The sequence below is a fragment of the Peromyscus californicus genome, unplaced genomic scaffold (assembly GCF_007827085.1).
Source record: "Peromyscus californicus insignis strain IS unplaced genomic scaffold, ASM782708v3 Scaffold_24__1_contigs__length_46423439, whole genome shotgun sequence".
Lineage (NCBI taxonomy): Eukaryota > Metazoa > Chordata > Mammalia > Rodentia > Cricetidae > Peromyscus > Peromyscus californicus.
The window spans coordinates 28,593,047-28,619,887 of NW_026294535.1; the positions used below are offsets into that span (position 1 = coordinate 28,593,047).

Consider the following 26,841-nt stretch of genomic DNA (forward strand, 5'->3'; position numbering starts at 1 on the left):
TGTTTTAATAGGGAACATTTCTGTTTGGGGGTTGTATCCAATACGCGAGGTTAATGTGTGTTGGATCGTATTATTAATCATCGATGTGAATAAAGGGCAAACATCCATTTCTGCTGGAGTGGTCAAACTAGTTGGGTCTCTCAGATACCAGAACGCAGGAAAGTCAGCCTAAAATGGCGGTGGCCACGCTCTCCGCGTCCGTCCTGCATCCTAAAACCATTTGCATGAAGTTAAGGAGAGCAATTGAGCTGGGCCCTGCAGGAGTAGGACTGGAAAGCATGCAAGTCCCTTGGTCCCAGCCTTTCCCTTGCCAGACCTAGGGGGCGTGGCCAGGGACGCCTGCAGTCTCCGCCCCCGCCCCGCGGGCTCCACCCCACTGCAGAGCCCCGGGGCTCGCCCGCCGCGCGAGGCAATGGCCAATCCACGCCAGCCGTCCTGCTGCACTTCCGGCCCCTTCCCCGCCTCTTCCGTTTCCGTCCTCCGGCGGTCCTGGCCTCCTGCCCTCGGTGTGGCAGAAGCGGTTGCCAGGCTCCCGGGTCCATGGCGTCCCTGGGGTCCGTGACCGCGGCGCTGCGGGTGGCTGAGGCGCTGGAAACCATCGCCAGCCGCTGCGTGGGGCCCGAGGGCGGGCAAGTGTTGTGTACGAAGGCCACCGGCGAGGTGCTGCTCAGCCGGGATGGAGGCCGCCTCCTGGAGGCGCTGCACTTAGAGCATCCCTTAGCCAGGTACCTCGCGCCACCTGCCGTCCGCCAGGCCCGCAGGCTCCCTCCACCTCCCATCCGGTCCTGAGGCCGTGGACCTGGAGTAAAAACATCTTGTTAAGACCAGTGTAGACATCAGGTTAGAGCGCCGCCCAAACGACTAGTCCTGGGTCCCAAACCTCGTCAACTACCTAGAACAGTTCTCTTTTTCCACCCCCGGGATCTCAGAATAGAACAAAGTAGTTTAGAAAAGTAAAAAGTAAAGATAAGTCTGTGTGTCAAAAAGACGATAGTCTTTATGTCTGTAGCAATGAAAGCATGAGTTTAACATGGCGCCAATGTAGAAAATCTGAGTTACTTTTTTTTCCCCCCTTCCTATACAGGATGATAGTGGCGTGTGTTTCCAGTCACCTTAAAAAAACAGGAGATGGTGCTAAAACATTTATTATTTTTCTTTGCCATTTACTCAGAGGACTTCATGCAACCAGAGGAAAAGAAAAAGATTCACTCACTTCTGCAAATATTCAGACCCATGAAAGGCACTGGAGAAACTGTTGTCAGTGGAAATCTGTTTCTCAGGCTCTATTGACGTTTCAGACACAAATACTAGATTGTATTGTGGACCAGTACTTAAGCAGGCACTATTTGTCTGTCTTTTCTTCCTCTGCTAAAGGAAGAACACTGTGCAGACACTCTTTAGAGTCACTCCTGGAGGCATACTTTTGTGGAAGAGTGGGAAGAAACAATCGCAGATTTATTTCACAGTTGATGTGTGACTACGTTTTCAAGTGTATGGCTTGTAAAAGGGGGACTGAAGTATTTGAGTTGGTGGACAACTGTTTTGTCGAGTTGAATGTTGGTGTGACAGACCTTCCTGTTTCAGATTCTAGAATTGTGGATGGCCTCGTGCTGCACCGGGACTTTTCTGTGTATTGCCCAGCAGATGGTGATATGAGGATGGTGTTGGTAACGGAAATCCTCCAGCCTCTGTTCTCATCATCTGGATCAGAGTTTATTCTAAATTCAGAAGTGCAGTTTCAGGCATCTCAGTGTTGGATCATGGAAAGGACAAAAGCAGTAATGAGACATTTGCATAGTCAGAATATAAAACTGCTCCTGTCCAGTGTGAAGCAACCAGACCTGGTTATTTACTGTGCAAGATTAAATAGCATATCGGTGGTGGAGTGCTTGTCATCTGAAGAGGTTTCTCTTGTCCAGAGGATCACTGGTCTCCTTCCATGTGCTCTATCACAGGTCACCTCACAGTGTGAAATTTTTGATACTACTTTGGTGAAATTTTGTAAGCCCCTTATCCTTAGATCCAAAAGGTATGTTCATCTTGGCTTGGTTAGCACATGTGAGTTTATACCTCACTGTATGATCTTTTGTGGTCCGGTTTTGGGTCTTGTTCAACAACACGAGAGTGCTTTTCATGGAGCATTTAAGATGCTTCGGCAGTTGTTTTCTGACCTTGATCTAAATTACATTATACAAACCCAAGACCAGAGTGACCCAAGTCCTCTTACTTATAGCAGTAGCAGAGAAAGTAATGGTAAGTATCAGGACACAAGAGTAAAAAGCCAGAATAAATTGGAAAACACTCAGACATATTTAAAAGTATATTCAAATTTGGTGGCTTCGGATACAGAATTAAAAACACATATGCCGTGGTCGGCACACAAGGAGACGCCAGTAGATACATCTCAAAGAGATGAAGTACTGAAGTGCTTGTCTCCAGAAAATAACGGGGTACTTGATGATTCTGAACTGTTAACTGAGAATAATTCCACTGGAAATCCTACAGCAGAAGACACTAGAACCGAAACTTCTTCTGAAAATGTACAGGTCACAAATAATCCTGGAAAAGGGTACACGTTGCCAGTGATATACAAGTCACTTGACACTTGTACCTCCCAGGGTTATTGTTCATCAACTATCCCAGCAGGCTGTGTTCTGCCAGTGGGTGGTAATTTTGAGATCTTGCTGCATTACTATCTTCTCAACTATGCCAAACAATGCCGGCAGTCAGATGAAGCCCTGGTCAGTGTGTTAATAGCTAATGCACTTTTAGGCATCCCGAAAATCCTTTACAAGTCTAAGAAAGGAAAGGACAGCTTTCCACACCTGTATATGCGATCTCTGCATGCACTGCAAACCAATCAACCCATGGTAAGTGGTCAGTCAGGCTTGGAGCCAGTAGCTGGTAAGTACCAGTTACTAACTTCAGTTCTTCAGTGTTTGACGAAAATACTAACCATTGATTTAATAATCAATGTTAAGAGACAACCTCAGAAGATTGGTGACCAAGATTCAGAAGATGAACTTTAACACTGTCGGTTTTTCGTTGCTCAAACTCTGAGTCCGGGGCCAGGGAGAAGGCAATCCAGAGGACCTGTGGTCAATGCCCAGAGGTTACTGGCTGGAAGGAGAGGATGGAGTCCTGAGGCTTGTCCTGTGTCCTACACACACATGTCAGATGCACACACTACATGTTAGGAAAAAGCTTTATTCAACTCAAGCTAAAAATCAAAACGAGCTTCTTGCTAACTTTGAAGGCAATCCAGTATTTACCTTAAGTGCATTGAGTCCCAGACCATTCAGACACAAATATCAGCTCTAGGGAACAAAGACTTGGCTAAATACGTCTCTTTCCTGCGTTATATTACCAGGCTCAGGTCTGTGTTGTCTGTGTCTAAGGGAGCATGTCGCTATATTTCCCTTTTCTGTAATTTTTTCCACTCCATTTCCTTGAACGTTCTGTATTTCATAGTCATGTGATCTCCCAACCTGAAAGAGGCCTTCCGATGCTATCCCCTGTTGTTTATAAACATGAATATGAAATTGTTATGTTTTATTTAAAATAGTTTTTCTATGAGAAAAATTTGTAAAGCAGTAAATAAAGTCAAATTTTCTCTGTAAAAGCATATAAATTAATTTGTGTGTCATTTGGTTTGTTTATTTCTATTGAAAACAGCTGGTTGGGGGCTGGGGCGATGGTTCAGCTGGACAGCATTTGCCACCCAAGCCTGCCACCCTGAATTTAAAGGGGAGAACCAATTCCACAAAGCTGTCCTCAGGGCTCCGTGTGTACACTGTGGCACTTGCATGCACACAAAAAGGGTAAAGTTTCAACATCTGCACCTTTGAATACCTGTTCAAAAATGACTTTGCGCTGCAAATTCACCTTTTATAATTAGAAGTTAATGCCAGAAAAGATGGGAAATTATGCTTTTCATTTTCTCCTGGCTCTGAAAGCCCTGGAAGGATTTAATGCAGTTGCTAGTATTTCTTAGTTTGGGTGCACGGCCGAAATTCTATAGCAACAAACTGACCATTGTGTATTGTACATTGACAAGTGTTTGCATGTCACTTTAAGAGCTTCTGAGTGCAAACAGCACACTGTGTGTCAAGTCATGAATAAGAACAGTGTCTTCTTCTTTTAGTGATTCTCTGTAACACCCCAAACAATGTTTTCTTTATGCCAAGTGTTTAAATGTGCTTGTTAAGTAACTGTTATCACATCGGTTCCCCTAAATACATATTTCTCGTTCATTCATTCAGTAAATCCTTACTATGCAAATACTCAGTTAGATGCTGACTCTGCTGTGCTGTCAAGCAGTGCCTTCAGAGATTAATAGATAGATAAACATTGGCTTGTAATTGAATTTAGAAAAAGTAGAACAAAAACACCTTTGTATTTGAAATGTTTCTGACTAGTAATGTGTTTGTAAGTTAGTAGGCTGGGAAGATGACTGGGAAACTGTCCTGCTGCACAGAATTGAGGAACCAGCCTCTGAATCCCCAATACCTACCTAACAGCCAGGATTGGCAGCATGCCTCTATAACCCCACAACTGGGGGATTGCCGGGAGTAGACAGGCAGATCCCTGGATCTTGCCTGCCAGCCAGTCCAGCCAATTGACAAGCTCTAGATTCAGTGAGACTCCCTCAAAATAACTGGTTATGTACACCATGTTGATGCATGTGGTCCTTGTTTCCACGGGATAACATCTTGATGGCCATGACCTCTTTGTCTCCTTAGGACCATGTTAAGGTATGTATTGTTGGTTTCCAATGTGAAGAATGTAAATTTCCAAGAATTGAAATATCAACTGAAACTAAGTTGACATCCAGAATGCTGCCATCTCAAACAAGTTGATGTCTTTGATCCTGTTGTGTCTGTTAAACATTTGAATGACCATGAGCAGACCTATCATGCTATTACTATTACTGCTGGAAGCCATGTTGATGCCGGGGTTCTTTCTTGCCCATGGATCTGATGTTGATGTCTATCATCTGTCCTGCTATCTGTGACAAACTTGATGCGAGAGTTCTGTGTTGCCAACATGAAAAATGTTCCTTTCCCTGATCTAAACTATCATTGAAAACCATGTTGCTGTCCATTCTACATGCTGCCACCTGAAACCATGTGAATTTAATTGATCCCTGCTGCCTCTGTAAACCGTATGGATGTCCATGATCAGATTATAACGCTCTTCCTACTATTTCTGGAAACAGTGTTGATGCTCATGATCTTCTTACCACTGGGTACCAGGTTTATTACATGATCTCTCCTGCTACCTGGGCAAATGTTAATGTAAGTGTTGCTTGTTGCCAGTGTGTAGAATGTTAATTCCCAAGATTTAACCAAGCATTGGTAAGGAAGCTGATATACATAATTCATGCTACCACCTGCAACCATGGTGCTGCCTCTGTTAACCCTGTAGATGTCTATCAGTGGACCTCTAATGCATTCCTATTGGTTCTAAAGCCATGTTGATGCATGTGGTACTTGTTTCCATGGGATAACATCTTGATGGCCATGACCTCTCCATCTCCTTAGGACCATGTTAAGGTAAATATTGTTTGTTTCCAATGTGAAGAATGTAAGTTTCCCGGAATTGAAATATCAGCTAAAACTAAGTTGACACCCGGAATGTATGCTGCCATCTCAAACAAGTTAATGTCATTGATCCCTGCTGCCTCTGTTAACCATGTTGATGTCTATGATCAGAACTTCCATGCTATTCCTATTGGTTCTGGAAGCCATGTTGATGCCCATCATGCCACTTGTTACTACTGGAAAACATCTTGTTATGGATGACCTGTCTGGACATTTATGACTACATTAAGGTAAATGTTCTGTGTTACCAGTGTGAACAATGTAGATTTGTAAGAATTAAACTACCATCTGAAACTAAGTTAATATCCATAGTTCATGCTGCTGCCTGCAGACAAGTTGATGCCATTGTTCCCTGCGGCCTCTGTTAAGCATTTTGATATCCATGATTGGATAGTCCATGGTGTTCCTACTATTTCTGGAATCCGTGTCAATGCCTGTGGTCCTTCTTACTCCTCAATAGGAAGTTTATGCCCATCTTTCCTGCCATTTTATTGCCAATGAGAAAAATGTCAATTTTCAAAATTTAATCTACAATCTGAAAATAAGTTGATATCCATGATTCATGCTGCCACCCGCAACCACATTGATGTCATTGATCCCACATGCCTCTGTTAACCAAACTGATGTCCAACATAGGACCTACCATGCTATTTCTACTATTTCTGGAAGCAATGTTGATGCCTGTGGTCCTTCCTATCACTGCATACATTGTTGATTTCCAAGATCTCTCCTGCCCCTTGTGACCACATTAAAGTAAGTGTTCTGTGTTGCCAATATGCAAATTGTTAATTTCCAAGATTTAACCCACCATCCAAAAGTAAGATGAAATCCATAATTCATGATGCCTCCTGAAACCATGTTGATGTCTTTGATTCCAAGTGCCTCTGTTAATCAAATTGATGTCCATTATGGGACGGACCGACTATGCCATTCCTACTATTTCTGGAAGCCTTGTTGGTCCTTGTGGTCTTTCTTACCCGTGGATATGACATTGATGTCCATCATCTCTTCTGTCCCTGAGACCATGTTGATGCAACAGTTCTGTGTTGCCATTGTGAAGAATGTTAATTTCCGTGATCTCAGCTACCATCTGAAACTATGTTGGTATCTATAGTGCATGCTGCCACCTGTAACCTCGTTGATATCACTGCTGCCTGCTGCCTCCTTTACCATGTTGATGTCTATCATGAGCCTTACCATGCTATTCCTGTTGGTTTGAAGGCCATGTTGATGCCTTGTGGTACGTTTTGTTCCTGGATAAGATGCTGATGTTGATGGTCTGTCCTGCCACCTGAGACCATACTGAGGTAAGTTTTCTGTGTTGCCAACATGAAGAGTACTGATTTCCATGAGTTGACCTACGGTCTGAACCTAAGTTGATATCTGTAATTCATTCTGTCCCTGAACCATGTTGATATCACTGATCCTTGCTCCTTGGTTTATCATGTTGATTATCATGATGATTATCATGATCTGACCTCCCATGCTGTCCCTACTGCTTCTGGAAGCCGTGTTGATGCCTGTGGTCCTTGGTACCCCTGGATATGATGTTGATGTCGATGTTCTGACTCCTGAATTCATGCTGAGGTAAGTGTTTTTGTTGCCGATGTACAGTATGTTCTCCTTGATCTAACCTACTATCCAAAACTAAGTTGTACGAGTACTGCTCATCTGAGCTTCCATGTGAGGATAGCCACTAGAGCCTTGAAAATCTTAACAGAACATCTTCCTCCAACTGCTACCAACTGCTGAGTGCTCTTCATAAGAGGCAAAGCATGAGAACACACTCCCCTATCAATGCCAAACTTCTGGATGGCTTGTTCTTATATGGGTATCTAAGTAATCACAGTTACCGTGGGTTCATAAGCCCAATACCCATAGCCTGTCCAGAAGAGAGCATGTTAGGACACTCCTCATTTTCTGTCTCTTACATTCTTGTTACTTCCTCTTTGTGTGGTGTTCCCTGAGACTTGGAGGGTGTGGGAAGTGGCATCATTGTCCATTGGGGATTTTGCTTTTGCTGTCACTCAATTCTCTGCCCATTGGCAAATGGTTGGTCTGTGTAATGATTGTTGCCCACTTCAAAAAGGTTGTTTTTTGTTTGTTTTGTTTTGTTTTTACCAAGGTAGAGAGCAATCTGTGGGTATAAACAGAAATATTTAGAAGGCGATTTTATAGCATCACTTCTGAGAAAAATTCCAATAGCAGGTTCTGTCCTATGACCTATAAACTCCCCAGCCACGAGCCTTTGACTATGGTTCCAGTACCAAGCATGAAATCCCCTTATGTTGGGCAGGTCCAAGGCACTAGGAAAGCAGGTGGTTACATCATAATAGTGATGCAACCATAGCAACAGTGGGCAAAGGTTGTCTGGCAAGTCAGTGTTAGAGCATGCAGTCCCCAGCACTGGGTAAGTACATGGGAGCCTTTGATCCCCAATCCCATTCTGGCACTATGAAAGTGCACTACTAGCCAGCAGGAAGGTAGTTTTCCAGTAATTTTGAAATGGATTTCTCTGTGTCTTTAACTAAAGTGTGTGGCACCTTTATCATTAGGAGTTTATCATCAAGTTGTGGTGGGTAACCAAGGACAGTGGGAAAAATATTTGTTATTTGTTTTGTTTTGTTGGGAGGGGGGTGTTTGAGATGGGGTTTCTCTGTGTAGCTTTGGAGCCTGTCCTGGAACTCACTTTGTAGACCAGGCTGGCCCCAAACTCAACAGAGATCCGCCTGGCTCTGCTTCCCAAGTGCTGGGGTTAAAGGCCTGGTGTTGAGGCCTCCTTGACCAGTCCTTCAAGGTGAGGTGTCTTATTTCTTACATTGTGGTTTTCATTTAATAACCCGTGTTTTGTGGGAGTGAAATTGTTGATTCATGCAAGATAATTATGTTTGAACTCTTTGTTTTAAGTTGTATTTGGAAATCACCTAAGATGTGAGTTCCCATAAAATATTTTTAGTGCATCCATAGTTTTTTAAATCCATCACAATATTCGCTCTTCTCCCTCATTTCCTTGGCCCTCATTAATCTTTTAACTCCCTTGTATGTCTTTTTAGTTTCATATCCCATGAATTTTACTTTCCCTCCAATTATATTTTGATTGGATTATGGGATCATAGGCTTTGATATAGGTTTTATCCACCCTTTCTTTGAGATCTCTCCATACCCCCAATTTAGTTATTTCCATGTTCCTACCTACCTAAGTCTTTCCAATCACCAAAGTCTGACACTCTAATTTTTCCTAGAATTTCCCATACTCCCTCACTTAATGTACCCTCCTAAATGCCTCCTTTTGGCTTTCACTAGGTATCAGCAAAAAAACATATGAATAATTGAACAGAAATGCAATAAAAATAAGTATTTCAAAGGTATCAAAGAACTGGCAAATGTGAGTGATACCAATAAATGTAAAATTACAAAATGCTCATTAGTAACCAAAGACATTGGAATTAAAACTATGAAATACAATTTGGAATTGAATTCCATAAGCTGGCTTTCAGAATCTCCATTGAGAATTTAGGTGTTATTCTGATGGGTCTGCCTTTATAAGTCACTTGGCCTTTTTCCTTTGCTGCTCTTAATATTCTTTCTTTATTCTGTATGTTTAGTGATTTCATCATTATATGGCAAGGGGACTTTTTTGGGGGTGGTTCTAGTCTATTTTGTGTTTGGTAAGCTTCTTGTATCTTCATAGGCATTTCCTTCTTTTAGTTGCTAAAGTTTTCTTGTATGATTTTCTTGAATATATTTTCTGTGCCTTTGAGTTCGTATTCTCCTTCTTCTGTTTCTATTATTCTTTGGTTTGGCCTTTTCGTGGTGTCCCAGATTTCCTGGATGTTTTGTGTTATGACATTTTTGGCTTTAGTGTTTTCTTTGACTGACAAATCAGTTTCCTCTATTGTATCCTCCACACCAGAGATTCTCTCTTCCATCTCTTGTATTCTGTTGATTATACTTGTGTCTGTAGTTCCTTTTCAGTTACTCAGATTTTCTAGTTACTCAGATTTTCTATTTTGAGCATTCCCTTGGTTTGTGTCTTCATTTTTCTATTTCAATTTTCAGGACTTGAACTGTTTCCTTCACCTGTTTAATTGCTTTTTCTTGGTTTTCTTGGCTTGCTTTAGTGGATTTATTGATTTCTTGCGATTTTTTTTTAATCTGTCTTTTCCTCAATTTCTTTAAGGGAATTTTTCGTTTCCTCTTCAAAGGCCTCTATCAATCTTCATAAAATTATTTTTAAGGTTGCTTTCTTCTGCTTCTTCTATGTTGTGATGTTCAGGTCTTTCTGTTGTAGAACTTTTAGGTTCTGGTGGTACCATATTGCTCTTTATGTTGTTGTATGTATTTATTCACTGGTGTCTATCTATCTCTTCTCCATTAGGTGCAAGAGGTGTCTGAGGGAGCTGCTCTTGATCCAATCTGTACTTGCTGTGTCTGTGTCTGAGGGGACCACTCTTCGTCCAGTCAGAGCTCTTGGTCTAATTGGAGCTGGTGGGATTCTGTGTCTCAGGGAGTAGCTGAGGTTGTAGGGGGTTGGGTGGGTTTGTGGTAGGGAGTGGGTCTTGTCGATTGCAGGGACCAGTGGGGGTGTTGGTGGGGCTGCCTGCCTGCAGGAGTCTTTTCTGCTGGCTTGCAACTGGGGCAGCAATGGGTGGGAGTGGGGAGCACAGATTGTGCCTCAGGGCCTAGGTCATAAAGGCAGGACGGTCTGTGTGGTAGAAGAGTCACTCACCTCTTGGTCCAGTCAGAGCTGGCAGATTCTGTGTCTCAGGGAGCCACTGAAGTTGCAGGAGGATGGGTGGCTTTGGGGTAAGGAGTGGATCTTGTAGATTGCAGGGTCCCACGGGGGGGGGGGGCGGGTGTTGGTGGGGAAGCCTTCTGCAGGAGTCTTCCCTGCTGGCCTGCAGCTGGGGCAGCACTGGGTGGGGTGGCGGGCCATGGATTATGCCCCCGGACCTGGGTCCCAGAGACAGGACTCTCTGGGTGGAGAAGAGTCACTCGCCTCTTCTAGCAGAACTTCTTAAAGGAGCCATATCCTTTTTTAAAGCTTTATCAGGCCCTATGGAAATTCAAGAGCCTAACACTGATATGCCAAATATATATATTTGCTATTTTTGCTCTTCACTCTTTTTGGGCCCACTACCCAGCTCTCAAATAAATCCCACAGAGACTTATTCTTTCTTATGAATGCCCGGCCTTATCTTGGCTTGTTTCTTGCCAGCTTCTTAATTTATCCCAGCTGCCTTTTGTCTCTGGCCTTTTTTTTTTTTTTTTTTTTTTTTTTTTTGGTTTTTCGAGACAGGGTTTCTCTGTGTAGCTTTGCGCCTTTCCTGGGACTCGCTTGGTAGCCCAGGCTGGCCTCAAACTCACAGAGATCCTCCTGGCTCTGCCTCCCGAGTGCTGGGATTAAAGGCGTGCGCCACCACTGCCCGGCTGTCTCTGGCCTTTTACTTATCGCAATTTCTGCATACCTTTTCTTTCCTTCTTACTCAGTTTCTCGCTGTGTGCCTACCTCCTTCTTTTCTCACTCCTTCATTTTCCATTCCCACATTTCTCCTATTTATTCCCTGCCTGACAGCCCTGCCTGTCCTTTCTCCTGCCTTGCTATTGGCTGTTCAGCTCTTTATTAGACCGATCAGATGTTTTAGGCAGGCAAAGTAACACAGCTTCACAGAGTTCAACAAATGCAACATAAAAGAATGCAACACATCTTTGCATCGTTAAACAAATATTCCACAGCATGAACAAATGGAACACATCTTAAAATATTCCACAACAGACATCCATCTTGCACCCTTCTTAGTTACTTTTCTTTTGCTGTGATAAAACACTATTAGCAAGGAAACTTACAGAAGAAAAAGTTTCTTTGGGTTTATGAGTCCAGAAGGTTAAGAGTTGATCACAGTGGAGGGACAGGAAAAGTGGAGGCAGGAAAGATGGAAGCTAGACCAGGATACTGAGGGCTCACCTCTGGAGCAGCAGGAAGCCAAGAGAATGAACTAGAAGATGTGTGAAGATACTAGCTCTGAATTTCCATCTCTAATAAACTACTTCTTCCTAATCCTCCCCAAGCAAAACTACCAGTTTGGGACTAATCTCAAATGCCAGAGATTATGGGGGGTATTTCTTCCTTAAATCACAACGACACTCATCCTCCCAAGGTTCAGAGATCATCAGAGAGGAGACAGTGGGGACATTACAAGAACCAAAGGTAGTGGATAATTACAGAGAAGCTCTTCTCCAGACACAACAAGGCAGTTGAACATGTGAAAAGGTAGTCATTCTAACTCCATGCACAAGACCAGCACAAGATCAAGTCAGACAAAATCCCAGCTCGGAGGGGAGAGATAATCAGGAAATCCCACTGCTAGGTATCGAAATTTAACAAGTTTCTGGTGGCTATTTGGAGATGGAAATTCTTTCCTTTAGGCATGTGGCCATGCACATAATGGCAGCAGTAACTGAATATGCTGGTTTAAATGAGAAATGTCTCCTATAAGCTCGGGCATTTGAATACTCGATCCCCCTTTTGTGTTGGTGTTTGGGAAGGTGTAGTAGGTTATGGCCATCCTGGAAGAAGAATGTTACTGGAGGCAGGCTTTGAGAATATGTAACTGCTCTACTTCCAAAATGGTCCCCTTCTTGGTGCTTATAGTAAAAGATGTGAGCTCTCAGCTTCCTACTTCTACCGTTCCTGACACTTGCTGCCATACCGCCTACCTTGAAGGACTCTCTTTCATTTAAAAGCATATGCCTAAATAAACTATTCCTTGTATAAAATGCCTTGACCATGGTTTTTATCATAGCAACAGGAAAGTAGCTAATACAGTGGATTTCATGGATTTAACAAAAGGAACACATAAAATATAGGGGTGACAGTGGTAGAGGGATAGAGAAGTAATTAGAAGGGAGAAAATGAGGATTGGACTTGTTCAAAACACATTATATGCATGTATGAAAATCTCAATCAACAAAAAAATTACCTACCATTACAGATAATACAATTTGCACTTCTTATTCTCCGATTTTTGGCTTTTTTTTAAACTTAAACTCACCCATCAGTTAAGAATTAAGAAACTAGGTAACTTTAGTCATCGGAAGTTAGGCTTCTGATTGGATTCAAGACCCATGAACCCATATCTTGGGGTGTCATAGGCCCCAGGGGAGAACATAGTACTATTATTTTTTAGCTAAATGGATATAGTATTAAACAACTCCTGCACAAACCACAGCATACATGTTTGGTCAATATTCAGTTGTGATAAAAATTGTAATCCTATCATAAGCAAAATGGACATGATTAGAATTTGTTACATAAGGTACAATTAAAAGGCATAATTGTATACATTGGCTTTAATATGTAAATTAAAATTAGAACATTTTACTTAAACCATGTGCATTCATTCACTTACCAACTTAAGTATATTAGAGGTATTTATGTAGTCATTTAACACATGATTTCTTACGACTCTTTCAGACATCCTTACTGTTACTTTACCCTCCGTTTGTATTTCTCTCCCTCGCTGTCTGTCTATTCCATGGCCTCCTTCAGATCACTGTAACCTGGTACAGCCCTCTTACTTCTATCTCACCACTAACCGTGCCGTGGTCCCTTTCATCTCACTGGTTTCTTGGTTCTCAGCAAAATTAAGTTGGTTTGTCCTGTATCAAATAACATAATCAAGTTATTCCCTCAAAGACGATCTCAGATAAATCTTAATTTATACAATTCCTCAGAGGTGTGCTTAGTGGCTTGCCTCCTAAGTGTTGATTAATTAATACTGACCATCATACTAGGTATTATAAAGCATGCCTTGTGTTTACATTTTAGTTAATTTTCAGAACAATTCTCTGTAGTAGGGACAGTATTTCTATTGTTTTAAAACGCATATATGGATACCCAGTTTCTGTGGTTGCCCAAAGACCATAGAAATAGTCGTATAAAGGAATCACAATAAACATTTGAGAAAATTTCCCTAACATTGAATAACTCAAGATTCACATCTTTCCAATAGTTACCTTGTTTAAACTAGTTGAGAATTAAAATTTTGTGTCATTAAATATTTATCACAGTACCTGAAATGTAATAAAATAACAATGTTAAAAATTGTGAACTATAATGAAAGCAGTGAACTTTCATACAAGTAATTTCTTGCATATATTAGTAAGGCAAGAACACCAGGTTATTTGGCTTCTGGAATATTTCAGTTATTCAACATAAACCCTTAATTTACTTTTCTCATTGTATTGTAATTTTTGAATGAGACATGAAGTTTGAAAACATTGCATAAGTAAGATGCTTGTTGTGCTTGCCAGAGTTACCTGAATATTCCTCAAATTTGTACTGAAATTTACCCATAGAGATAAACATCTTCTCATTCTCAAGGGGATACATTATAATTAAGGGACATTTGGTAGACCCTCACTGTTAATCATTGTTAGCACTCTCTGAATTCTTTGCCCTTTCTCTAAAACAAGAGCTCTCACCTACTACCTCTCTACTAGCATTTTCTCAACATAAAGTTAAGTGTTTGAAGTAAAGGGGAAGATGTTTGAAGTAGTATATCATTTGACAAATGATAAAAAGAGAAAAACTGGAAGACTACCAGAATGAACATAAAATACAAGACCATATGAAGCAACAAAAGGAAAGGAGAGGAAGTGAAACAAATAAATATAAAGCATGAAGAAGGGTCATATATAAGGGAACAGCTAAGATAATACAAGGGAAACACAAATATTTGGAAAATACAAATATTAAATAGATTACCTGTATAGAAGAAAATTTAGCATTTATATCCAGCTAGTTAATTTTTCTAAGGTTAGAAAACTTTAGAGAAGCAAAACATTAAATTTACACATTTTGTATTTTATTACATTTTAATTTCTAGGAAGAGTAAGAGACATAGAACAAGAAAAACATACAGATATGAACATTGACTGTAAGCTCATGGGAAGCTGTGTATAGCACTTTTACTTGGAAGAGATTATTTAAAAATCTAGATTTTTGATGTCAGAAAAAATTTTCAAATAACAAAATTGATATTGTATATAAAATCATAAAATATGACATTGTATGTTCATATCACATTTTGCTCTGTTATATTTATCCTTTTGAAAAGCACTGATGATGTTAACAATAACATCGCTAAAGAATGTCCATGATGCCAGCTGCCACCAGCAACCTTGTTGTTATCCTGTTCCATGGTGCCACTGGGCACCAGGGTGATGTCCATGATCCAAGCTTCCACCAAAAAACACAGAGATGTCCATGGTCTATGCTGCTGCTAGACACCATGTTTATGTCCTTGATCAGGGCCCCTCCCAAAGACCATGTTGATGTCCATTATCCTAACTACCATCCAAACTATGTTGATGTCACTGATCTTTGCTGCTGCTGCATGTTGATGCCCACAGTTCCTGTTGCCACCAGAGACCATGTAATGTCCAGGGTACATACTGATTCTCTAAGCCATGTTGATACCCTTGGTCCTTGCTACCAATGCAGAGGAGGTTGATTTTCCTGGTCCACGCTTCTACCAGTAACTATGTTGATCTGACTGATCCTTGCTACTTCTATAATGATGTTGCTATCTAGGATTCAAGATGTCACACAAAACTATGTTGATGTCACTGGTCCCTGTTGCCTCTGTTAACAATGCTGATGTCCGTGATCCAACCTGCCATGCTGTCCCTAATGTTTCTGGAATCCATGTTGATGCCTGTGGTCCTTGTTGCCCCTGGATATGATGTTGAGGTCTAAGCTCTGTTCTGCCAGCTGAGACCAAACTGATGCAGGAGTTCTTTGTTGCCAATATGAAGAATGTTGATTTATTTTATCCGAACTGTCATCTGAAATTAAGTTGATATCTAGGATCCATTCTGTCAATGGCAACCATGTAGATGTCCCAAATTTTTGCTTCCTCAGTTAACCATGCTGATGTTCATGATCCAACCTACCATGCTATCCTTACTGATTCTGGAAGCCATGTGGATGCCTGTGGTCCTTGTTGCTCCTGGAAATGATGTTGATAACCAAGATCTTTGCTGCCATGTGAGACCATGTTGATGGAAGTGTTCATTGATGCCAACCTGAAGAGTGTTAATTTTCATGATTTAACCTACCATCACAAACTAAGTGGATATCCGTATTTCATGCTGTCTACTACAACCGAGATGATGTCATTGATCCCTGCTGCCTATGTATAACATGATGATGTCCATGATCAGAAGACATACCATGCTCTTCCTGTTGCTTCTAGAATCCATGCTGATGCCTGTGGTCCTCCTTAAAACTGAATACCATGTTAATTTTCTGGATCTCTCCTGCTACCTGTGACTATGGTAAGGTAAGTGTTGTGCATCGGCAACATGAAGAATGCTCATTTCTGTGATTTCACCTATAATCTAAACTATGTATATATCCTTATTTCATACTGCCACCTGCAACCATGTTGATTTCAGTAACCATTGCTGCCTATGCTAACCATGTTGTTGTCCACAAATGGACACATAATGCTATTGCTATTGCTTCTGGAAGCCATGATGATGACCTTGGACCAAGTTACCACTGACTTAAATTTCCATGATCTCCTCTTGCCATTGTGACCATATAAAGGAAGTTTTTGTGTTGAATGTGAAGAATATTACTTTCTGATATTTAACCCACCATCCAAAAGTAAGTTGATATCCAAACTATATGTTGCCATCTGCAACCATGTTGATATCATTCAGCTCTGCTACCTCTGTTTACCTTGTGTGATGTCTATGAATGGACATACCTTACTGTTCCTAATACTTCAGGAAGCCATGTTGATCAACTGGTCCTCATTACCATAGGATAATGTGTTTATTGCAATAACCTCTCCAGCCCTTATATTCATATTAAGATAATGGTTCTCTATTGCCATCATGAAGAATGTAAATTTCCAAGAAATGAAATACCAAGTGAAACTATGTTGTTATCCAGAAAGCATACTGCCACCTCAACCAAGTTGATGTCATTGATCCCTGCTTTGTCTGTTAAACATGTGGATGTACATGAGCAGACCTACATGCTATCCTATTATTTCTGGAAGCCATGTTGAGCCAGGGTTTTTCTTGCCCATTGATCTGATGTTGAAGTCCATCATCTGTCCTGCCACCTGAGACCATGTTGATGCAAGAGTTCTGTGTTGCCAACATAATGAATGTTAATTTCCCTGATCTCAACTACTGTATGAAGCTATGCTGCTGTCCATTCTACATGCTGCCACCTGCAACCACGTGGATTTAATTGATCCCTGCTGCCTCTGTTCACCATATGGATGTCCATGATCAGATTATAACGCTATTCCTACGACTTCTGGAAGCAATGTTGATGCTCATGATCTTCTTATCACTGGATAGCAGGTTGATTCTATGATCTCTTCTGCTATCTGTGACCAAGTCAAGGTAAGTGTTCCTTATTGCCAATGTGTAGAATGTTAATTCCCAAGATTTAACCAAGCATTGGTAAGTAAGCTGATATACATAATTCATGCTGCCACCTGCAACCATGCTGCTGCCTCTGTTAACCCTGTTGATGTCTATGAATGGACCTCCTGTGCATTCCTATTGGTTCTGTAAACCATGTTGATGCAAGTGGTCCTTGTTACCAGGGGATAACATCTTGATGGCCATGACCTCTCCTGCCCTTTATGACCATAGTAAGGTAAGTGTTCTGTGTTGCCATCGTAAAGAATGTAAATTTCTAAGAACTGAAATACCAACTGAAACTAAGTTGAAATCCAGAATGCATCCTGCCCCCTCCTGACAAGTTGATGCCATTGATCCCTGCTGCCTTTGTTAAACATATGGATGTCCATGAGTGGACCTACCATGCTATTTCTACTATTTTGGAAGTCATGTTGATGAGGGTTCTTTGTTGCTCATGGATCTGATGTTGAAGTCTGTCATTCACCCTGTCAGCTGAGACCACGTAGATGCAAGAGTTCTGTGTTGCCAACATGAAGAATGTTAATTTTATGATCATAACTACCAGCAGAAACCATGTTACTATCCATTCTACATGATGCTGCCTGAAACCATGTGGATTTAATTGATCCTTGCTGTCTGTTAACCATATGGATGTCCATGATCAGAACTACAAAGCTACTACTTCTGGAAGCAATGTTGATGCTCATGTTCTTCTTACCATGGACACCAGGTTGATTTCCATGATCTCTCCTGTTATGTGTGATCATGTTAAGGTAAGTGTTCCCTTTTGGCAATGTGTAGAGTGGTAATTCCCAAGATTTAACCACATGTTGATAACTAAGCAGATATCCATAATTCATGCTGCCACCTGTACCCACACTGATGCCATTGATCCCTGCTGCCTCTTTTAACCCTATTGATGTCTATGAATGGACCTCCCATGCATTCCTATTGGTTCAGTAATCCATGTTGATGCATATGGTCCATTTTACCACTGGATAGTATCCTGATTGCTAAAAACTCTCTGTCCCCATATGACCATATTTGGGTAAGTGTTCTATGTTACAAATGTCAAGAATGTAAATTTCTAAGAATAGATCTACCAACTGAAACTAGTATGATATCCGGAATGCATGCTGTCACCTCTGAACAAATTGATGTCATTGATCCCTGCTGTGAAACACTTGGATGTCCAGGAGCTATCCTACGATGCTATTCCTACTATTTCTGGAAGCCATGTTCATGCCAGGGTTCTTTTTTGCCCATGGGTCTGATGTTGATTTTTATCATCTGTCCTGCTATCTGAGACCATGTTGATTCAAGAGTTCTATCTTGCCAATGTGAAGAGTGTTGATTTCCCTGCTGACAGCTCCTAGCATCTTAAACTATGTTGCTATCCATTCTACATGCTATCACCTGAAACCATGTGGTTTAATTGATCCCTCCTGCCTCTGTAAACCATATGGATGTCCATGACTGGAACTAGAGTGCTATTCCTACTATTTCAGGAAGCAATGTGATACTCACGATTTTCTAAACTACTGAATACCAGGTGGATTTCCATGATCTTTCCTGCTATGAGTGACCATGTTAAGGTAAGTGTTCCTTGTTGCCAATGTATAGAATGTTAATTTCCAAGATTTAACAAGCAGTGGTAACCAAACTGATATCCATAATTCATGCTGCCACTTCCTACCATGCTGCTGCCATTGATCCCTGCTGCCTCTGTTAACCCTGCTGATGTCTATCAATGGACCTCCCATGCATTCTTATTGGTTCTAAAGCCATGTTGATGCATGTGCTCCTTGTTTCCACGGGATAACATCTTGATGGCCATGACCTCTCCTTTTCCTTAGGACCATCTTAAGGTAAGTATTGTTTGTTTTCAATGTGAAGAGTTTAAGTTTCCAAGAATTGAAATATCAGCTGAAACTAAGTTGATAATGGAATGCATGCTGCCATCTCAAACAAGTTGATGTCTTCTATCCTTGCTGTGTCTGCTAAACATTTGGATGACCATGAGCAGACCTATCATGCTATTCCTATTATTTCTGGAAGCCATGTTAATTCCAGGATTCATTCTTGCCCATGGATCTGATGTTGATGTCCATCATCTGTCCTATTACCTGAGACCATGTTGATGCAAGAGTTCTGTGTTGCCAACGTGAAGAATGTTAATTTCCCTGATCTCAGCTACCATCTAAACTATGTTACTGTCCATTCTACATACTGGCACCTGCAACCATGAGGATTTAATCGATCCCTGCTGCCTCTGTTAACCATATGGATGTCTATGGTCAGAACTAGAATGTTATTCCTACTACTTCTGGAAGCATTGCGATACTCATGATCTTCAACCAGGTTGATTTTTATGATCACTCCTGCTACTAGTCACCACCTTAAGGTTCCTTGTTACCAATGTGTAGAATGGTAATTTCCAAGAATAACCAGCTGTTGGTAACTAAGTTGATATGCATAATTCATGCTGCCACCTGCCCCCATGCTGATGTCATTGATTAGTGCTGCCTATGCAAACCCTGTTGATATTAATGAAGGGACCTCCCATGCATTCTTATTGCTTCTGCAAGCCATTTTGATGTATGTGGTCCTTTTTGCGATGGGATAACACCTTGATTGTCATGAATTCTCCACCCCTATGACCGTATTAAGGTAAGTGTTCTCTGTTGCCAATGTGAAGAATGTAATTTCCAAGAATTGAAATACCAACTGAAACTAGTGTGATATCCTGAATACATGCTGCTACCTCCACACAAGTTGATGTCATTGATCCCTGCTGACTCTGTTAATCATGTGGATGTCCATGATTGGAACTACAAAGCTATTCCTACTGCTTCTGGAAGCAGTGTTGATGCTCATGATCTTCTTACCACTGGATACCAGGTTGATTTCCATGATCTCTCCTGCTATGAGTGACCATGTTAAGGTAAGGTAAGTGTTCTTGGCAATGTGTAGAATGGTAGTTTTCAAGATTTAACAAGCATTGGTAACTAAGCAGATATCCATAATTCATGCTGCTACCTGCTACCATGCTAATGCCATTGATCCTTGTGCCTCTGTTAACCCTGTTGATGTCTATGAATGCACCTCCAATGCATTCCTATTGGTTCTGTAAGCCATGTTGATGCATGTGGTCTTTGTTACCATGAGAAATATCTTGATGGCCATGACCTCTCTGGCCCCTTATGATCATATTAAGGTAAGTGTTCTGTGTTGCCAATGTGAAGAATTCCAAGAATTGAAATATCAGCTGAAACTCAGTTGATATCCGGAATACTTGCTGCCACCTCCAAACAAGTTGCTGTCATTGATCTCTGCTGCCTCTGTTAATCATGTGAATGTCCATGAGTGGACTTACCATGCTATTCCTACTATTTTTGGAAGCCATGTTGATGCCAGGGTTGTTCTTACCCATGGATCTGATGTTGAAGTCCATCATCTGTCCTGCTACCTGAGAACATGTTGGTACAAGAGTTCTGTCTTTCCAACATGAAGAATGTTAATTTCCTTGATCTAAACTACCATTAGAATCTATGTGGCTATCCATTCTACATGCTGCTACCTGAAACCAGGTGAATTTGCCCTGCTGCCTCAGTTAACCATATGGATGTCCCGTGATCGGAACTACAAAGCTATTCCTACTACTACTGGAAGCAATGTTGATGCTCATGATCTTACCACTGGACACCAGGTGGATTTCTGTGATCTCTCCTGCTACCGGTGACCATGTTTCTTGTTCCGAATATGTAGAATGTCAATTTCCAAGATGTAACCAATCGTTGGTAACTAAGTTGATATCCATAGTTCATGCTGCCACCTGCTACCATGCTGATGCCATTGATCCCTGCTGCCTCTGTTAACCCTGTTGATGTCTATGACTGCACCTCCCATGCATTCCTAATGGTTCTGTAATCCATGTTGATATATGCGGTCCTTGTCACCATGGGATAACATCATGATTTCCATGAACTCTTTTGCCTCGTATGACCATAGTAAGTTTTCTGTGTTGCCAATGTGAACAATGTAAATTTCCAAGAATTGAAATACCAACAGAAACTAAGTTAATATCCTAAACGCATGCTGCTACCTCCAAATAAGTTGATATCATTGATCCCTGCTGCCTTTGTTCACCATATGAATGTTCATGATCAGATTATAATGCTATTCCTACTACTTCTAGAAGCAATGTTGATACTCATGATCTTCTTACCACTGGACACCAGGTTGATTTCCATGATCTCTCCTGCTACCAAGTCAAGGTAAGTGTTCCTTGTTGCCAGTGTGTAGAATGGTAATTCCCAAGATTTAACGAACCTTTGGTAACTTAGCAGATATTCATAATTCATGCTGCCACCTGCACCCATGCTGATGCCATTGATCCCTGCTGCCTCTGTTAACCCTGTTAATGTCTATGAATGGAGCTCTCATGCATTCCTATTGGTTCTAAAGCCATGTTGATGTATGTAGTCCTTGTTTCCACGGGATATTATTTTGATTGCCTTGGCCTCTCTGGCCCCTTATGACCATATTAATGTGAGTGTTCTGTGTTGCCAACATGAGGAATGTAAATTTCCAAGAACAGAAATACAAACCAAAACTAAGTTGATATCCAGAATGCATGCTGTCACCTCCAAACATGTTGATGTCATTGATCCCTGCTTCCTCTGGTAACCATTTTGATGTCCAGGATCAGACCTCCCATGTTATTTCTAGTATTTCTGGAAGCCATGTCGATGACTGTGGTCCTTCTGGCCCCTATATTCCATAAAGATTTCCTTGATATCTCTTGCCAACTTTGACAATGTTAATTAAGTGTTCTGTGCTGTCAATGTGAAGAACATAAATTTCCAAGAACTCAACATCCAACCGAAACTAAGTTGATATCCAGAATGCATGGTGCCACCTCCAAACATGTTGAAGTCATTGATCCCTCCTGCCTCTGTTAGACACATTGATGTTTATGATTGGAATTATAATGATATTCCTATCACATTTGGAATCCACGATGATGCCCATTGTTTTTGTACCAGTAGATACCATTTTGATTCCTATGATCTCTCCTCTTGTCTTTGACCTTGTTAAATTATGTATTCTGTGCTGCCAACATGAAGAATGTTAAGTTCCAAGATTTAACCATTGAAATGTTAATTTCCAAGATTTCATCAATCTTAAAAACTAATTTTATATCCATAATTCCTGGTGTCACCTGCATCCATTGTCATTCTATTGATTCCTGCTGCCTCTGTTAACCATGTTGATGTCTATGATCAGGACTTCCATGCTATTCCTATTGATTCTGGAAACCATGTTGGTGCCCATCATACCACTTGTTACCACTGTGTAACATCTTGATATGGATGACCTGTCTGGACATTTATGACTACATTAAGGTAAATGTTCTGTGTTAACAATGTGAACAATGTAAATTTGCAAGAATTAAACTACCATCTGAAACTAAGTTAATACCCATAGTTCATGCTGCTGCCTGCAGACAAATTGATGCCATTGTTCCCTGTGGCCTCTGTTAAGCATTTTGATATCCATGATTGGATAGTCCATGGTGTTCCTACTATTTCTGGGATCCGTGTCAATGCCTGTGGTCCTTCTTACTCCTCAATAGGAAGTTTATGCCCATCTTTCCTGCCATTTTATTGCCAATGAGAAAAATGTCAATTTTCAAAATTTAATCTACAATCTGAAAATAAGTTGATATCCATGATTCATGCTGCTACCCGCAACCACATTGATGTCATTGATCCCACATGCCTCTGTTAACCAAACTGATGTCCAACATAGGACCTACCATGCTATTTCTACTATTTCTGGAAGCAATGTTGATGCCTGTGGTCCTTCCTATCACTGCATACATTGTTGATTTCCAAGATCTCTCCTGCCCCTTGTGACCACATTAAAGTAAGTGTTCTGTGTTGCCAATATGCAAATTGTTAATTTCCAAGATTTAACCCACCATCCAAAAGTAAGATGAAATCCATAATTCATGATGCCTCCTGAAACCATGTTGATGTCTTTGATTCCAAGTGCCTCTGTTAATCAAATTGATGTCCATTATGGGACGGACCGACTATGCCATTCCTACTATTTCTGGAAGCCTTGTTGGTCCTTGTGGTCTTTCTTACCCGTGGATATGACATTGATGTCCATCATCTCTTCTGTCCCTGAGACCATGTTGATGCAACAGTTCTGTGTTGCCATTGTGAAGAATGTTAATTTCCGTGATCTCAGCTACCATCTGAAACTATGTTGGTATCTATAGTGCATGCTGCCACCTGTAACCTCGTTGATATCACTGCTGCCTGCTGCCTCCTTTACCATGTTGATGTCTATCATGAGCCTTACCATGCTATTCCTGTTGGTTTGAAGGCCATGTTGATGCCTTGTGGTACGTTTTGCTCCTGGATAAGATGCTGATGTTGATGGTCTGTCCTGCCACCTGAGACCATACTGAGGTAAGTTTTCTGTGTTGCCAACATGAAGAGTACTGATTTCCATGAGTTGACCTACGGTCTGAACCTAAGTTGATATCTGTAATTCATTCTGTCCCTGAACCATGTTGATATCACTGATCCTTGCTCCTTGGTTTATCATGTTGATTATCATGATGATTATCATGATCTGACCTCCCATGCTGTCCCTACTGCTTCTGGAAGCTGTGTTGATGCCTGTGGTCCTTGGTATCCCTGGATATGATGTTGATGTCGATGTTCTGACTCCTGAATCCATGCTGAGGTAAATGTTTTTTGTTGCCGATGTACAGTATGTTCTTCTCCTTGATCTAACCTACTATCCAAAACTAAGTTGTACTTCATCACCCATGCTTCTGCAGGCCACCATATTGATGTCACTGATCCTTGCTGCATGTTTTAACTATGGTGATATCCATGATCCAACCCTCCATTCAAAACTTTGGTGATGTCATGGATCCTTCCATTTCTGGTAAGCATGTTGATGTCCCTGTAAAATGTGCCACCAGAGGCTACGCTGTCACTGGTGACCATGTTGATACATCTAGTCTCTCTTTGTGCTGGACACCATGTCATTTCCATGCTCCTCCTCATTCTGTAAGTTACATTGATACTCTTTGTCTTTGCTGCCACTAGAGACCATGTGGTTGTCCTTGTTCCATACCGATACCAGTGACCATGCTGCTGTCCCTGATCTGTGCTGCCTCTGTTAACCATGTTGTTGTCTGGGATTTGATCTGCCCTACCCCCCAAAGCTATGTTGATATCACTGATTTGTACTGCCACTGGCAAACATTTTGATGTCTTTGAACCTTGCTGCCTGTTAGCTATGTTGCTGCCCATGATCTGCCCTACCACTCAATCCCTGCTGTTTCCTGAAGCCATGGTGATGCCTGTGGTCCTTGTTGCCCCTAGATATGATTTTGATGTCCATGTTCTGTCCTTCCACCTGAGACCACATCGAGGTAAGTATTCTGTGCTGCCAACATGAATAATGTTGATTTCCTTGATCCCACATGCCACCCACAACTAATTTAATACTCTTGATGCATGCCGCTGCAGGAAATCATGTTGATGTCACTGTTCCTTGCCTCATCTTCTAACCATGTTGATGTTCATCATCCAACCTACCGTCCAAAACTTTGTTGATGTTACTGATCTATGTTGTAGCTGTCAACTATGTTGAGGTTACTGAACTTTGCTACCACCTGTAACCATGTTGATGTCTGCAGTGTACAGTGCTATCAGAAACAATGTTGAAGTCATTCATCCATACTACTACCTGAGACCCAGTTCAAGTAAGTTTCCTGTGTCACCCATGTGTACAATATTGATTTCCATGATCTATCTGCCACCTGAAACTAAGTTGATATCCCTGATTTGTACTGACATAGGCAACCATGTTGATGTGACTGATTCTCACTGTCTCTCTTAACCTTGCTGGTATCCATGATTCGAACTACCATCTGAAACTTTGTTGATGTCACTGATCTGTGTGTTGGATGTTACTGAACCTTGCTACCACTTGTAGCCATACTGCTGTCTGTAGTCTGTAATCATCTGAGACAATGCTGAAATCAGTGGTGCATGCTACCACCTGAGACCCAGTTCACATAAGAGTCCTGTGCTGACAATGCGTACGATGTTGATTTCTGTGATCAGTCTGCCACCGGAAACTAAGTTGATGTACATGATCTGCCACAGTCTACCAACCATGTTGATGTCACTGATCCCTGTTGCCTGTGTTAACGATGTTGATGTTCATTATCTGACTTAACATCTGAAATTACGTTGATGTCACTCATCCATGCTGCCGTTTGTAACCATGTTTATGGTCATAGTCTGTATTGGAATCTTAGACCTTGTGGATGTCCATGGTCCACGTGGCCACCTGAATCCATAATGATGACAATGATGACTGTAGTCTGTGCTGCTGCCAGCCATCATGTTGATGTCTGTGATCTGTGCTGCTGCTGGGACTAGGTCGATATGCATGATCAAAGCTGCCAACAGAAATCATTTTGATGTCGTTAAGCCATCCTGGTGCTGGAGACAATGTTGACATCTGTGTTCTGTGCTGCCACCAAAAAACCATGCTGATGTTCATGGTCTGGGCTGCATGGTGAAGACCAGTTGGATATCCATGACTCAGATTCTGATGGAGACTGTGTTGTCATCTGTGGTCAGTACTGCCACAAGAAGGCATCCTGGTGTTAGTGATCAGTGATGCCACCTGCAAACACGTTATGTTGGTGATCTGTGTTGAAGTTAGAGACCAGATGGATGTCAGTTATCCAAGCTGTCACCAGAAATCTTGAGGACCTTGATCTATGCTGCTGCTGGAAAGCATGTGGAAGTCTATGATCCATTCTGCTGCTGGAAACCATGTGGAAGTCCGTGATCTGTACTGCCACTGATATTCTTGTCAAAGAAGCTTCTTTTGTAGTAGTATCCATGACTGCAGAATCTTAACTGGAAATGACAGACATCGAAGGCTTCTGTGCCACCATCTCCAAAAGAAACACTCTAGACAGGACCTTTCTGAAGAGTGTCCTTGAAAATTGTAATAAAGATGCTTAACTGTAGCTCTTCACATTTCATGGCTTCAGGTGCAGGTTTGGGGAAGGACTCCTTTTTTAAGTGGCTGGCCACTGCAAGTTTGACCATGCTCCAATGAGTATATGGGCAACACATATTTGACTTGTAGTGTATTTTTTCTGTTCTGGGGGAGAATGGCACAAGGGTGTGGGTGGACCAGGGAGGAATATGAAGCAAGTGTGATCAAGGTATATTGTATGAAATTTTCAAATAATTAATAATAATATTTTGGGAAAATAAAAAAATGCATCAAATAGTATGTATGTTAAATTTGGCCTACAGCTGATTCCTGACGTGAACTATGTGACTTGAACCACAGCCTAACTGTCTAGCCATTGTTCTAGTGCTGTAAAGAGACACCATGATCAGGGAAGCCATCACAAGAGAAAGCATTTAATCAGGGGCTTGTTTTCAGTGTCAGAGGTTTAGCCCATCATCATCGTGGCACAAAGCATGGTGGCATGCCGGCAGACTCTGGAACAGTAGTTGAAACTACATGCTAACCCATACATAGGCAGAGAGAGAAAAGACTTTGGACTTGGCATGGACTTTTGAAAACCCCCAGTGACGCATTTCCTCCTGCAAGGCCCTGCTGCCTACTCCTTATAATCCTCTCAATAATGCCACTCCTTGATAACTAAGCATTCAAGTATATGAGCCTATGAGCCTATGGGGGATATTCTTAC

At 41.5% G+C, this 26,841-nt stretch overlaps 1 protein-coding gene across 23 annotated transcripts; it reads left to right on the forward strand.

Annotated features, from left to right (window-relative positions):
• The first annotated feature begins 448 nt into the window (after positions 1 to 448).
• On the forward strand, positions 449 to 26,414 carry Bbs10 (Bardet-Biedl syndrome 10). 23 transcript variants are annotated; one of them, XM_052753342.1, is made up of 7 exons: positions 449 to 725; positions 1,085 to 7,190; positions 15,529 to 23,822; positions 23,920 to 24,029; positions 24,385 to 24,522; positions 24,790 to 24,855; positions 24,952 to 26,414. In XM_052753342.1, the coding sequence occupies exons 1-2, from the start codon at positions 541 to 543 to the stop codon at positions 3,027 to 3,029; spliced, it is 2,130 nt and encodes a 709-aa protein (XP_052609302.1). In that variant the 5' UTR covers positions 449 to 540; the 3' UTR covers positions 3,030 to 7,190; positions 15,529 to 23,822; positions 23,920 to 24,029; positions 24,385 to 24,522; positions 24,790 to 24,855; positions 24,952 to 26,414. The 23 variants fall into 23 exon arrangements, with proteins under 23 accessions (XP_052609302.1, XP_052609304.1, XP_052609295.1 ...); XM_052753344.1 differs by having other exon boundaries at positions 25,593 to 26,414; XM_052753335.1 differs by having other exon boundaries at positions 15,529 to 22,988; positions 23,457 to 23,542; positions 23,744 to 23,822; positions 24,385 to 26,414.
• Positions 26,415 to 26,841: the final 427 nt, after the last annotated feature.